General features: G+C 44.7%; 2 protein-coding genes across 2 annotated transcripts in view; both read right to left on the reverse strand.

Moving 5' to 3' along the window:
- Positions 1-3,145: 3,145 nt before the first annotated feature.
- Positions 3,146-10,196, reverse strand: LOC142055654 (myelin and lymphocyte protein-like). The gene is made up of 4 exons (XM_075089771.1): positions 10,110-10,196; positions 6,511-6,678; positions 6,195-6,329; positions 3,146-3,208 (listed from the first exon to the last, which is right to left on the reverse strand). Exons 1-4 carry the CDS (start codon positions 10,194-10,196, stop codon positions 3,146-3,148), a joined length of 453 nt encoding a protein of 150 aa, XP_074945872.1.
- A 1,554-nt stretch (positions 10,197-11,750) lies between these two features.
- The window catches only part of LOC142055655 (syntabulin-like), a 55,449-nt gene continuing 52,913 nt past the window's right edge, over positions 11,751-14,286 (reverse strand). Inside the window, exon 7 of the mRNA XM_075089772.1 lies at positions 11,751-11,782. Within this exon, the coding sequence (XP_074945873.1) occupies positions 11,751-11,782 (32 nt within the window). The remainder of the gene's footprint in view (positions 11,783-14,286) is intronic.

The raw sequence follows: 14,286 nt of genomic DNA on the forward strand, positions 1-14,286 counted from the left end.
AGACTGGAGGTTCAAGAAATACCAATAGATGTATAACATGATACTCAACTTGTATATGACAGTTTTGGAAAAACCTCCGTGATGTGTAAATCCACCTATGGACAAGTCTTTAATAAGGAAGCATGTGGTGTCACCTCAGGAGTTTTCTCATATGCCTGGCAGTACTACCTGGTCTGCTTGAATAGAAATGAATAGGCTGGTCAGAAGTACTTTTAGAAGCTGGAAAACACCATCTTTGGCAGGGATGACTTAACAGGACACAGAAAGGGAGTGAACTCGGTCATAGACTAGGTCAACATCCCAGCCGTCCCGTTATGTTGGTGGCAGAAGTTTAACAAAGGGCTTTCAGAGGCCTCTTCAACACATCTCCTAAATCTGGTTCCAATGCACAAGGAGGAGAGAGGCTGGCTGGTGCACAGCAACAAACCCCGCAGGCATGCATTCACAGCAGCAAATGCTGCAGGTATGTGTCCACAGCATATATGCAAACGCATGAAATCACATGCTAAACCTGATTCAGCTGAAAGCTTTTGCACAATCACCCTTAATATAAGGCACATGGTTTTCATTCTAATGTGCATAAAACATTTTAAATCAGTTTTACATGTTTTCAACAGGGAAGAGAAAACCGCACACCTTGAAATTATTACAAAAAACTAATAGAGATCAAGTGCCATCTACTGAAACGAACAGTAAAACCCTACCCAGTATATTGATAGGTTGCCTAAACTATATTTCTATAGTTATAAAGAAAGACAAGGTGGGTCTCAAAGCAATGAATGTCAAGTTACGACTGCTGTCATTTGCTTGTTTTTCCCCCCAGTAGCACTCTTAGCATTAAGGAACACTAAGGACAGACATGAAGCCTGTGCTTTTTCAGCCTATTAATCCTTGAGGGTTTGCGGTCACACCGTATTCTGCCAACTTGAACAAAGACTCACAGCGTGCCAGGTGCCCAGACTTCGAAAGCCAACAACTTCCTATTACTTAGAGAATTTCAGAAGGGAGGAACAGACGACCTGTAATGAAATGCCTCAACATGGAAGCAAGACAAGGCTTGTAATCCAAATAAAATACAAAACAAACTCTGCAGAATTTTCATTTCCTTTAAACACAGCTTACATAACAGTACACCTAAGATACGGTATTATAAGGTACATCTACTGTTTTGTTACAACACATTAAAAGTAATACATTTCAAGCTCCTTGGGGAAGCGATGTCCACCTTGCAGCGGCTGGAGCAGGATTTATGAAAGGATGCCAGGGCCCCAGCTCCACGGGGGGAATTTTGGAAGTAGCGCTCTCCCTATCTGCCACCTCACTTGAGAAATCCCGCTCTCAATCAGCAGAGTGTCTCAGCTATGTGAAACTCTTGTTTCTGGGCATGCCTAGAAGCAGGTCAGCTTTAAAAGAGCTCAGTGCCTGGCTCCTCTCCAAAGACCAGGGTGGGTGTTTCACACTACACAAAAGACATCAGGGTCCACACAAAAGCAGCCCAAGCAAAGCTCTCTTCTGCTCTCTGCTTTACTGGAGAAAGGATCCACCTGGGATTTGCAGGGCCAGATTTAGCTTTGAACTGGGAGGAGGCTGCACATCATCTCCCCATCACACCACCTGGGACACGCACTGCGTCCAGCTGTAAGAACCAGGGGAGGAGATGGGGTTGCTGTCCTCTCAGCTTATCAGGGCCTTCTCCAGCTCCTCCACAGATTCACCCAGTTTAGGGTGCCTGCACGTCTTTGTCACCCGTTGCTACATACATAGTGGAATCCAAACAGGCCTGAATTTCCCACAGCTCCCCTGCCTCCATCAGGAGACCCTGCCTAACCCCTGCACCCAACACACCTGAGAAAAGTAAGTTCTACAATCTAGAGTTTTGGGCAAAGTTGGGCAACCTCTGTCTAGTTGCTCTATCAGATGCTGGGGTTTATTTTCTTTTCATAATTGTGGTTTATTTATTGGAACAGGGACTGGGCATGCATTTCCCCCTTCTTCCAGGCTCTTCCTAATCTCGGAATCATAACGACAGGTGAGGACCAAAAGAGATTGAAGGCATCTAAAACACAGCTTCCCCAGGATTTATATAGCTAGGTACGTAAAAGCAAGCAAATGTTCAAAATGCCACCGCTATCTGCAAAGTCCTGCTTAGTTGTTTATGGCTGAGTTTCCACTGTTGAGCCCATTAACCACCAACTTCCCCAATGTCCATATACCACAGTGAAACCAAATCAGTCAGATTTGCATGGCTAAGATAAAGACGTTCCCTTAGCTTTCTATGCCCGCATACAAATACAGATGTATAAACAGAAGGAATATAGAGACATATCCACTCAACACTGCTCAAAAAGGATTAAAAGATGTCACTCTAAAGCACAAAAAAAAAAATTTCTGAGTGATTTGGTCACCAAAAAACAAAGTTCAGAGAGCACTGAAACTATTTCTGATTTTAATTCAAACATGGCCAGCTAATGGAAAAACAGAATTTTCTACTTTCTGTCTGAAATGATGCTTTAATTTTGATAACTGTCAAATTCCTTTCTTCTTTTAAAAAAGGGGTACAAATCTTTTGATATTTTTATTGCTTTAATTTAACTAATTCCTAATTAAAACTAAATCCTTTCCGTTTTTTAATTTTAAAAAAATTACATTTAAAAATTAAAATTAAATAAATTGATTTAATTAAATAAATTTAAAATATAAAATTTAAAATTTAAAAATAAATTTAAAATTTATTGAATTAAATTAAGTACATTAATTAAAGCCTTAAAATATCTCTAAGCATTCTAAATATTTTAGATTGAAGATGATTGTCTTTGTTCAGCCTGAGAGAAAGGCTTTCTTTAATGTTTTGATTTGGTCAACAACAATGATGACAGGATTACAGGGCACTGTTTATGAAGGAAGATTAAGGGAATACAATTTGTGTATTCTAATCAGTCTGGCAACACTCTATCATGGGGAGGAGGAATACAGCTGGAAAACTGTAAAGAAAACACTTTAACAGCAACACAGGATTCTGGCTATGATGCATGTTATGTCATGAAAAATTACTTTAAATAAAACGGATGTTTGGTGGAAGTGCTCATAGTAGAATGTAGCTGGAGGATGTTCAGAATATTTTAACCAGGGCATCAGAAAACTATTTTCAACATTGGCATAAATAATACAGATTGTAAATTACAAGCAGAGCACCAAGAAAAAAAAAAATCTCCTAAGAGAAGATTTATAATGGCCTTTCCATAGGCACAGTATTTCCTTCCATACAGGTGAAGCGGGCTGAAAACCACGGAAAACAGCCAGAAAGAGCAGAACATTTGCTGCAGTAGATACACAAATTGCAAAGCCTGCTCCAGCTTGACCTCACACATATTTTAAAACAAATACTTAAGAGCGTGAAGTGTGTGTAACATCGGTTTCTCTTATTTGACTCATATTCCATAACGAATGAGCAGAAGAGAGAAAAAGGCTTCTTAAATATAAAAAAGACTTTTTTTTTTTTTTTACTAAAGATCACAGCTCTTGCCATCTTCCATACCTGCCTCAACTCTGACCTCTAAACCTCAGTGCCCTTCTTACGCCAGGAGCTCAGCCATCTTTTCCAGATGGAGGAGGAGCATGTCCCCACAGTCCCCAGGAGACCTGCATCTCTATCAAAAGGCATTTGGCACTAAAAGGTGAATTGGCTGGCACAGGTCTCACCTTGTCCAACAGCCCAGCGGCTGAGGTGCTCCCTGCAAAAGTCCCATATCTGCATCCTCTACTTACTCAGATTTGCAGTTGGAGCCGTGGCTTTCTCACGGACCACGCGCGAGGCTGAGCTTGAGGTTGCAGGCGTCCTGAGGCGAGAATCTCCCTTTAACAGTTGGCGTCCCACTTTCAGGAGATCTGGAGTGGTATCAGGACAATTAATGGGCCAGAGAGAGAGAGAGAGAGAGAGAGGAGAGTTATGGTGTGCCTGCTGGGTACTTGGCTTCAAACCCCCAATACAAGAGTAACTAGATTATACAAAGTGGAAGAGCTTCCCTGGGAGCAGACTCCCTGCATCCCCTCAGCCTGCTCAGCGGCCTGCTACTAGGGCACTCGTCTCCTTTGTGCTCAAGTCCAGCCTCCAAAAGAGGCAAACAGACCTAAGGAGAAGTTTCTTTTCCCTTTACTGAACTAAGTAACAGGCATCTCCTTTTAATGTTCTTTTCCTTTGTCAGGAAGGAGATAAGCACCTAAGTGCGCAAGATTTGTGCCTGAGACCCTGAATTGTAGGTGGCCTGTGCCACCAGCCCAGAGCTGAGCAGATCATTGCTTAGGACAGATGGGATTCAGGCTTTCGCCTTTTACTTGCCCATTCCTCCTTTGTAACTTGCTGACTTCTTTTCGGGATCCTCTATTATCTCTGTGATGTCTGGGTGCCTGCTGCAGCCCGGTATCCTTCTGAACAAAAGGAGATATATGTCTTGAGGGGCCTCAGCCCAAACACGTCCCTACTAAGCAACATCAACAATAATTTTTTAGAAAGGGTGGATCATACAATCTGTGACATTTTTCTAGAACACTTTAATTTAACAGGAACTTGCAGATTTGGGTTCAAAAATACAAAACACTTGAAAGCCAAAACAGTCTTTGTAGGTGCTACTTTGTTTATTCTTCTTTGAAAGAAATACGTGGCCCTTTGAATGTGTTATCCACACCAATTCAACTCAATTTGTTGAAATTCAAACTCCAAATCTAAAACATATAAAAATCCTAAATAAAAAACCATAGCGCTATGCTCATAATTTTTCAAAGATGCTTTTTCAGCATCTTTTGCTGAAAATATTTCTCTTCCAATTATATTCCGTTCTTATCTCTTGGAAGTTATACAGCGCTTTTTTCACTTCAGTGCAATTCAGTTAGCTTATACCCTAAAAATTCTTCACTCCTGCTAACAAAATTCACGGTGCAACGGGAGATACAGGCTGTCCATGTGCAATGCTAGGTGCCTTGGGCAGCGGTCCTCAGAAACAGGACAAACGGACAGTGCCCAAGCCTATGAGGGATGAACAGGAGAGGAAGAGGCATCTAATTAGACTTACTTGAAGATCCAAGCGTGATCTTCAAACACAAACTTTCTTCCGCAAATGAATGTCTAAGACTGGGTTTCCTTTCTGTTAAACAAAACAAAACAAAACAAAAAAAAAAAAAAAGAAAAAGAAAAGAGACAGAAACCGTACTTGGCTTCAGTAAAGGCTAACAGCAGAGCTGTCATAGACCTGATGAGGAACACAGGAGATTGGGGTGGGATTCATCTGACTAAGCATGGATGTCTCTAATGTAGACACCCATGTCTGAGCCAGCCTCGGTCCCATATTTAGGCAACCAAGAGTTCGTCAATATAACCAGTGAGTTCAAGGTACTCCCTCACCCCCGAAACAGCTCCCACAACGGCCAGGAGAGAAATGGCAGATTCACCTGTTCAAGCTGTTCCACTTCTGACCAGCGATGGGACCAGTCACTGGAGCAGACAAGGGGGGCGCCCCCCCATCTGCAGCCCACAGCTCCTGAAGGTTGTCTAAGGAGACCCGTAGATTCGGTTTTCACCTCTTCTGAATCACAAATACCAAGGGATTTACCCCAGGCAGAGGAGCCCCAGCGGGATCCGCCGCCTGCGCTGGGTCCGTTGACCCAACTGGCAGGGACCGGTCAAAAACTGCCACAGGGGGGACCCAGGCGTTCCGATGCACGCGGAGGGGGCTGGGCTATGCAAATGAGGGAACCCCCCAGCAGCCGCTTCCCCCCTGCTGCCAGCCGCCAGACCTCACAGCACCAGCTGCTACAACACACCAAGCCTTCACAGGGTGACGCCTCTCTGTGCTCAACTCCGGGATGCAAGCTTCGAGGTTAGCGCGGGCTTCAGCCTGGGCACGGCGTCCTCGCTCACGGAGGGCGACATGTGCGTGCTCATTTCCCTCTGAAAGAGTTAAAAATAACATTAGAAACCCTCAAGCTGACACAACAACATCTTCAACTCGTTTAAACTAGACACAGGAGATGTTTCTGTGATCCTAGTTTTTAAGAACAAAAATACATGCTTTTTTGAGCCTTCAGCCGTTTTAAAAACCATTAGGTGCTGCCACCTCCTGCACATCAGCCCTCCTGCATTGCTTTGCCCTCTCCTGCTGCGTTGCTTTGCCCTCTCCTTCCCCTGCTTGCCAGGCACTCACCACAGCAGCAACATTCTCCTGGTAGACGGTCATCATCACGGCGTTGGCAGGACCAAAGCTGATATAGGTGGAGTAGGCTTCCAACACGGCCATACTGAGGTAGAACAGAGATGCTGTCTCCTGGCAGATGACAGCCTAAGAACCAAGGATGACACAGTCATTCCCAGGAGGGAGCACACTGCAAAGGGGGGAAAAAAGGAACCCACACAAGCAAGCCCCAGCCGGCAATTTGGTGTGCAGTAGCAGCAAAGGAGACCATTGTATACCAGTGGTACCAGGGAGGGGAGAGGCCCTGAGGTTTGTCCCATCCACTTACCAAGGTGACCCAGGAGCTACTGCCCCCATGTGCACCGCAGATGTAGAGGCACAGGAGGGTGATGGACATGACAAAGCAGAACACAGAGACAAACATCACCCAGCCTTGCAGCATGGGTAACTGGACCTTCGAGGATGCCACCAGGATCCAGACAAGGCCCCCAAAGATCTGCAAGTGAAAGTGGGAGAGAAAGCAAGCATGGGGTAAATCGGCTTATCCAGGGCAGAGCCAAAGGCCACGCACACCTCTGGCGCTAGCACTGCACATGGCAATAGCGCAGGGATACCTCTGAGTTCTTCCCAGCCTCCACTTGAAACTGGGTATTTAGCTGGGAGCACCTGCCTCTGATCTTGACCCAAAAAAAGCCTGCCTGTGGCCCTGCCTCCTGGTGTCACTGCCATTCATGCCCTCCCCACATCAGTGTGCTCAGGAGGCTGGTTCAGACATTTCTGAAGGCTGGTGTCGATGAACAGGGAAGCTTATCCCAGTAGGGCATGTTTGCTTCACACCCAGTGTGGCAGATACCTGAAAGGAGTGCTGTCAAAGGCAGCTCAGCTGCACAAACAGCACAGACATGGCCTTAATGAAGGCCACGTGAAAATGTTACCCTGAAAGGAGAGAGAACAAGCTGAAGAGAGGCAATACCGCCAGTTTTACTCTCTGGTAGGGGAAATAAGGTTGGGGCTCCCAGCTTCTCCTGGGAAGGAGGACTTGTATTGCTGCTCCAGCTATTTGGGTCTTCCTTCGCTGGCTACACCAGAGCTGCACAATGCACCAGCTGCTGCTCCAGTCGCAGGTGGGACCCCATTCTTCTCACCCAGGCTTGGGAGTTTGCCTTGGGTTTTTTGGTGGGATGGGGAACACAAGGACAGCTACATCTAGGCTCTACCTTTTCTCCACCAGCAGATTCCTACACCAGAGGATGAGAGCACAATGTCCAATGCTGCAGAGTGTTGAGCTGCAAACGGTGTCTTTGCACTACAACACACTCAGCAGCTTTTCTCTGCCTCAAATCAGCCCAGTTGTTTCTTGAACCTGTGCAAAGTTTAGTCTATGCAGCATCCTATGATGAGGAGTTTCTCGGCTGAACGCACACTGCGTGGAGACTGGTGCTGCTGTGGGGACCTATCCCTCATCACTGGCTGGTCTTGGGCTCGCAGGCAAATCTCCAGAGGTAAGACAGCCTCACTGACTCTAAGAGCATTCTGATCGCCAGTGTATCCCAGGCCAGCCTTTGCCACCATCCAAGTGCCAACTCATACAGATCACGGCATTTCCATTTCCTTGGAGGCTTTTTGCAAGTGGAGAAAAACGTTTCTGATTTACAATACTCAGAAAATGTTACATCATTTGTGTCACCCACATTTGTAGGAAAGTTCATTGGTTACATTACACAAATTGATACATTAAATCAAGGATGCGGTTGAGACCTTGCAAATATCTGAGTGCAAATAGGTTGTCCAAAGTGCTGCTGTTTTGCTGCCTCTAATAACAACCAAAGACTGACACTTGAAAACTAATCCAGTCCCTGTAATAAATCGTGCAATGACACCATGAGTGCGTTGCAGCTAAAGGTCCTGGAGAAAACCTCACCGCTGCTCCATTAAAATCCAACACAAGTGGGGTGAGATAAGAGGTTGGGGGAAGAAGTATCACTTCTCATTTCTTACCACTCCCCAACTCTCCTTTCTGCAGGATGCGATTTCTCACTCAGACAAGTATGTTTGCGTGGTTTGATTACTGGCTTTGGTTCAGAAGAGTCATAAAAATGAGGAAAGGGTCAAGAGGCTTCCAATAAACACACAGCAGGTTGGGGACAACAGTCTGAGGAAAAAAAGTCTTTTAAATAGCCTTTACAAAGCAAACATATCTGCTTTCAGCTCATTTCAGCTTTTCCACCTAGGCCTGGCTATCCAGATATGCAGAAGACTCTTCAAATGAAATAGATTACAAGAATGAAACCCAGCCTCACAGAATAAAAATGGTAGCTCTTAATCAGCACACCCCGATGTGGCAATCGTATGAGCTGCGGGCAGGACCTTCTGGCTTTTTCGCATCTGTCTTAGCATTTGAAATGACAAATACTTTCGTGGTTACCATATTAGTCCACTGAAGGCAACCTTGGATTCCGCTACGGACTGAGAAACTCTTTGTCCTTCTGAATGCTGTGATATGAGGCAGCTGCCCCTTTTGTACACAGAGATAATACAGCTGGACGACCTAGAGTCATAACGCCTCCAGAGATGGAGAAATCCAGTTATGCAACATTCTTCTTTCCCAGGTGGTTCCTTAGCCTTTAGGATGCACATTTCCAGATCTTACCCAAACCAGAGGATAGGGTGCTTATTTTCGTCTCATTAAGCAAGCTGCCTTGCCAAATCCCCTGGAGAAAGGGATTACAAACAGTTCAAGGCACAGCCACTACCGTAATATGCTGATGCCAACAGCATGTTCAGCACCAGGACCACCGTAACCCAGTGGTAGAGGTGGCTGGCAAGTGTCTGCCCCACCAGAACCTCCACAGGGACTTTGTACCCACCTTCATGCAGCTGCAGGAAACCTAGACCATGCTCTCAGGCCCTGGGCAGAGACCAAGTCCCCAGAGCGTATTTGGAGGAGCTGAGGCAAACTTCTCCTTATACATCAGTAACGCCTGCTTTACTCCAATTCTTCTTTGCTCGACAGCTAGGAGAATGAAGTAAGTGCTGTAAATCCCAGGAGTGTGGACTGACTTGGGTGGCAAGGAAGGATTTGGTCACAAAGGGCAAAGTTGAAGTTTTAGCATTAAGTGATCTGAGTGCCATTCTACAACCCTCAGCCAAGCCCCTCAGTGCTGGATGAAAGTACTCAGGCTTTGGAACAAGCCTCTCAAACTGTTGTGAGAAGAGCAGGCTTCATGGGCAGAAGACACAGGAAAAAGACTTTAGTTGAAACTTTCCATCTTCTAGTCAGTGCTCGCAGCAACTGCTTTTAATCACCTGTGCCAAACCTATTAAGATTATGATCTTCTCCTGCTTAAGGAAACTACAATATGGGAAGAAGTTATAAGGTGTTTGTTCACTCTTTGCTCACCCACTGTTGCCCACACACCCAGGTCCAGCGCTCTGTGTCTTCAGCTCGGGAACATTGCAGCTGAGCAGAACGGCTTCAGCAGCCTTGAGTCTTTGCTGCTGTGAACAATTACTTCAGCTTGCCTTTAGCCCCTGCTTTAAGCAAACCGTTTATCTTCTGCCTGTTTCAGCTGCTAAAATCATCTTCCAATTAATTAATCGGCTCAAATTGGCAACCTAGTTTAAACCTACCAGCAACCCCTTCCATTTTGTTAGGCAGGAGATTACAAAATGTTTACAGATACACCACAAAAATCCCCTGCAGACTAAAGGAGAGCTTCAGAGCTCCCAGCTCAGGGCTTGTGCTTTTCTCTGAGAGTGATCTAGGCACCAGGGGCTGCCCTCAGACCCCTATGGCTCAGAGACCTGGCACGGGTCCTGAACCACATGCTTTGTATGAGGTCTCATCCCTCAGGCACCTGCAGCATGAAGTGTGCTGGATGCCCTGCAAACAGGATCTGCCCTCCCCAGGAAGAAGCCAGAACTCACAATTTCAGGAATGAAGAGCACATCTGGAAAAGTTGTCAGAACAGCCAGGCCGCTGGGCAAAGAAGTGGTGGAAGTTGCTGAGGACATTGTGAGCCTCTCCCACGGTGACTGTCAGCTGCTCTGGCTCTAGCTGCTGGAGGTAGCTGCCAAATGCAACCTTCTTCCCTCCCTCTTTTCCTTCCTTCTGTCCCTCCCCTTCTTCCTGCTCTTCCTCCTGCCTTCACTCCTTCCTGTTGGCAGATGAAGAAAGCTGTGAATGGCACGGGTGTGGCCAAACCCTGTGACCAGGGGCTACTTGGTGGCTGATGGGAGCCACATGGGAGGTTTTCAGGAGATGTGAGGAGCCCTGAGGCATTTTGAGCACAGCTGTCTGTACACAAGCTGAGCGTGCAGGGCAAGTCCCTGGCTGGTGGTGGGTGGCACTGCCTTATACCTGAGGGCAGTAGGGAAGACCTGTACACATCCAGACAGGCAACCTCTCATCCCCTTTATTTGCACAGTAAATCAGCTTGTCCGCCACCCACATGAGCTGTCCACAGCAGCTGCCACAAGGGCAGCTGGTGGACAGGGCAAGACAGGACATGACAGCTACTGGCAAAGAGCAGGGCTGAGAAACCTCTCACAGACGGACATGCGTCCCAAGTGAAGGGCAGCTGCATTGCAGGATGAACCAATTCTATCATCTCAGAGGGAGATTGGATATGCCAAGGTAAGAAAAATGACATAAAATAAAGAGATTTCCCAAGCCATTTGGCTTTTTCCATGACATCAATCCCTTGGTAGCCCTTTCACAACCACACCAACGCTGGGCCTCTCTGCTTGCTTTGCCATGTAAGTGGCAACCTTGCCAGAGCCCAGCAACAAAGTGGTCACTCACCTGCTAGGGCTCCAACAAATAAATGACCGGGACTGAAACCTGTTGACAGTTCATCACTGCGAAACCCTGGAAGCGTGCATCTTCTTGGTTTTTTGGGGGTATTTTAAATCAGCTTCAGTAAAATGTCTCTTAGATTTGTAAATCTTTAGGAAGAACAAACATTGCATAATGCAGGTGAAGTGCTTGGAAATGTTCTGACTTAAATGTTGTTGACATGTAAAATTGTCTGAAACCTCAAAATTGCATGTTACGGTTAAAAAAGGAGGAGAGAATTGTTGGGGTTTTTCTTGCTGAAGAGTAGTAGTGCTGTGTTAATTTTTAAGGACAATTTCATACTGAAGGGGCTAAGATTGTAAACCTTTGAAAAGCCCACTCGTGATTTCCATTTTGGATTTGTTTTGAAATCTAAAAATTATTAATATTTTAGTGCTCTGTCTTTGCTTTTTTCTCTTGAGCTGTGGAGTTGTTTAGGACACTTGATGTAGTATATGTACATAGATCTGTCTTGTTCTTTTGTGTAATTCTTTTTGTAAGGTATTACGCTTACTTGTTACAAGTACAGTAATCAAGTACTCCATACAAAGTCTCAGATGATTTTTTTAGCAAGGTTGATAGGCAATACCTTCTGGGTTTACAGTTTCTCTTGCAGTATATATCTGTGGTGTAATTAACTTCTGACATTTAACATTTCGGCATAGTACTTGGCAGGCCTGCCTCTGTTCTCAGGAGACTGTAGTAAGGAACTGATCTGTAGTCTCTTAATGCTAGAAGACTGCCTCTTGGTCTACAAAATGATCTGAAGATTTCAGACAGCTAAATGGGGGACAAAGTCTCCCCAAACCCTCCGGAGTGTTAATGCTGACTGTACTCCAGCAGTGCTTATTGAGAATGAAATCCATGTGCAGAAAAAGTAAGGATCTCCCTTAGCTGCCTGTGTCTGGGTACCTATTGGTGCTCAGTTAATATCTGGAAGTGTCTTAGACTGGAATCATTTTTGTGTAGAAATGGAGGGCTGTGTTCCGTTAAGTAACAGGGAAGACTATATCCTGTGACCTTTTCTCTGGTGGCTTGGTATTTATGTGTAGCAGTTGAAATAAGCCCAATATGGCTTCCTGGAAACCAAAGCATTCTGGAAGACAGTGCTGAGCAGTAGGCTACTAGTGCCTGCAAAGTTCCTGTAGTCTCTTTCTTCCCCACTCCCCAGCAGATTCTGGGCTGAGATGCACCCAAATTTTCCAGGCAGTGATCAACATAGTGGACGATAAAATGGATTTTACTTTAAACTGGATTTTCAGTTAATTGAATTTAGTTAGAACTTGGTTGCTTCTGCAAATTGTAGATACCTATCTGCACCTTTAGACTTTCTAAATGCCAGCGAATTTATTTTTTTTCCCAACAGGAACAGTCAAGCTAAATGCTCTTTGGCTGAATAAGCAGCACTGTATAAAATGTCTCGTGTGTGAAAATGTTTTTTGTGCATTTATAATCGTGTTGAAGTAAAAGAATAGTATGAAGTCGTTCTTCTTACAGTTATTCAGTAGGTCTACAGTAAGTAAAAACACGCTGGAATAAGAAGGTCTGCTAACAGTGTGCTAACAGTGATTATAATTAGTGTTCTGTTAACCAATGAGTTGGGTTTTTCCGGGCATAAATTGTGTTAGGAATGCAAAGCAAGGCTGACATCAGGAATGAATACTTCCCTGGTTTAAACAGCTTGCATCATTCCATCCAAACTCCGCTCAAATTCTTGCTTTGGAACCCAGAAAGAATGAGTCACATGTGGCTGTAGTTCATCATAGGTGCCTCTTTATTGAGAAACGAAACCTTTTCTGAGCCTGAAAGGTCGTAGCTTTATGTTGAATACGCATAGGAAGTTTGGAATAGAGATCAATGTTTGGAATAATGACCAAGTAAAAGAGCAGTGAAAAGGTAATCACTTTGTGGTTGTATTTATTGCTTGTATTTATTTTTCAGTGACTTCAGTTCCTCTGTCTGAGGTAATGTGAAGGTCTCCTCTCATTTGGATGCTACTGGAGTCCAATAAAATTACTCAGCCAGCGGAGTGCATGGAAACCACCTCTCTGTGCAGAGGAGTTGTGTGTTGTGCAGTTTATAGGGTGGGGCAGAAACATGATCTGCTGTGACTGTCCTCGCTTCAGAATTGCAAATGAATAGCAGCACTGCTTAACGCCTCATGTGGCTTTTTGGAATACCGCTGCCTTTACATGCAGGCTAGTGCGCATATACTGTCTTCCTTTCTGCATCGGTTCAGAGGTGCAGGGAACATACAAAAATCTGCTACTGTAAAGTGGCAAAGATTATTACTCTGCATATGCTAGACTGACAGCACTGTCACCTACCTGGCCTTCTGGTGGAATGTACAACAGTGGGACATCACCTCAAAAACACCGTTGGGAATTCCGTTAACTTGGGAGGTAGATCCTGATGCAAATTACTAATTTCATTCTTCCATGACAGACAGCAGAGCAGCTTAACAGAGCATAGGGAAACTTCTGGCCATTAATAATCAATGAAGGGAAACCGTGAAGGTACTGAATAAGTGCAGTCCCTCTCCTGTCCTGCCCAGTCCAAAGATAATATGAAGCCTTTGTACCTCAAATACTTCTAAGTTTTGTGTGCCCAGTTTGTCCATAGTTGGCATCTACCAGACACGGCTGCATCCAATGATGACAGCTTTTAATTCTGTGCATTTTACACACTTATGTGGATGCGCACAGGTAGTTTAGGCATGTTGAAAGTTAACTCCTTACGGCCTTGTCAATGAGAATTCTTGATTCTCTTTTAATAAGCACATCTTTATTCTTACCGAATCTGTGTTAAATTTCACCTTTTCAAACTAATGAAGCTTCATTTTTATTTTTAAGTCCTCTTGCAAGCAGCTTGACAGATTTTTCTAATCTAATAAACTGAATGCAAAGCGGCAGCGACCTCCTAACATCATTCTGTTACTACTTATGCAATCGAGGAGAGAGCTGCAACGTGCCACTTGGAGTATGGATCCAGTTGTTGCCCCGGCGCCACTCAGTGATGTGTTCTAGCTGAAGTGGGGAATAAAACAAGTGGATTTGGGGGTTACTTTTTTCCTTTGCTCTAGTCAGCCATGTATTTGTTGAAATTAGAAACCTGTTTCTGTCGACAGATTCTCTGAGCTAGCAGGTAATGATGTCTGGGGTTTTATAGCAGTGATAAGAAATAATGCTAAAAGGATACACAACTGTAGGCTTTAATTTTTTTTTCCTTAAAGGCTATTGTTTCTATCTGTACTGAGCAATAGAATAC

Source organism: Phalacrocorax aristotelis, chromosome 3, assembly GCF_949628215.1.
Source record: "Phalacrocorax aristotelis chromosome 3, bGulAri2.1, whole genome shotgun sequence".
In the NCBI taxonomy this organism is placed as follows: domain Eukaryota; kingdom Metazoa; phylum Chordata; class Aves; order Suliformes; family Phalacrocoracidae; genus Phalacrocorax; species Phalacrocorax aristotelis.

What these genes read in the sequence shown, in the direction of transcription:
- LOC142055654 (XM_075089771.1), bottom strand. Translation starts at nt 10,196, where the DNA reads ATGTCCTCAGCAACTTCCACCACTTCTTTGCCCAGCGGCCTGGCTGTT. An exon ending in TGCTCTTCATTCCTGAAATT is followed by an intron (nt 6,679 to 10,109) that starts GTGAGTTCTGGC and finishes TTTCACTTGCAG; the next exon opens with ATCTTTGGGGGCCTTGTCTG. An exon ending in AGGAGAATGTTGCTGCTGTG is followed by an intron (nt 3,209 to 6,194) that starts GTGAGTGCCTGG and finishes TTCTCTTAGGAG; the next exon opens with ATTTTTTTTTTTCTTGGTGC.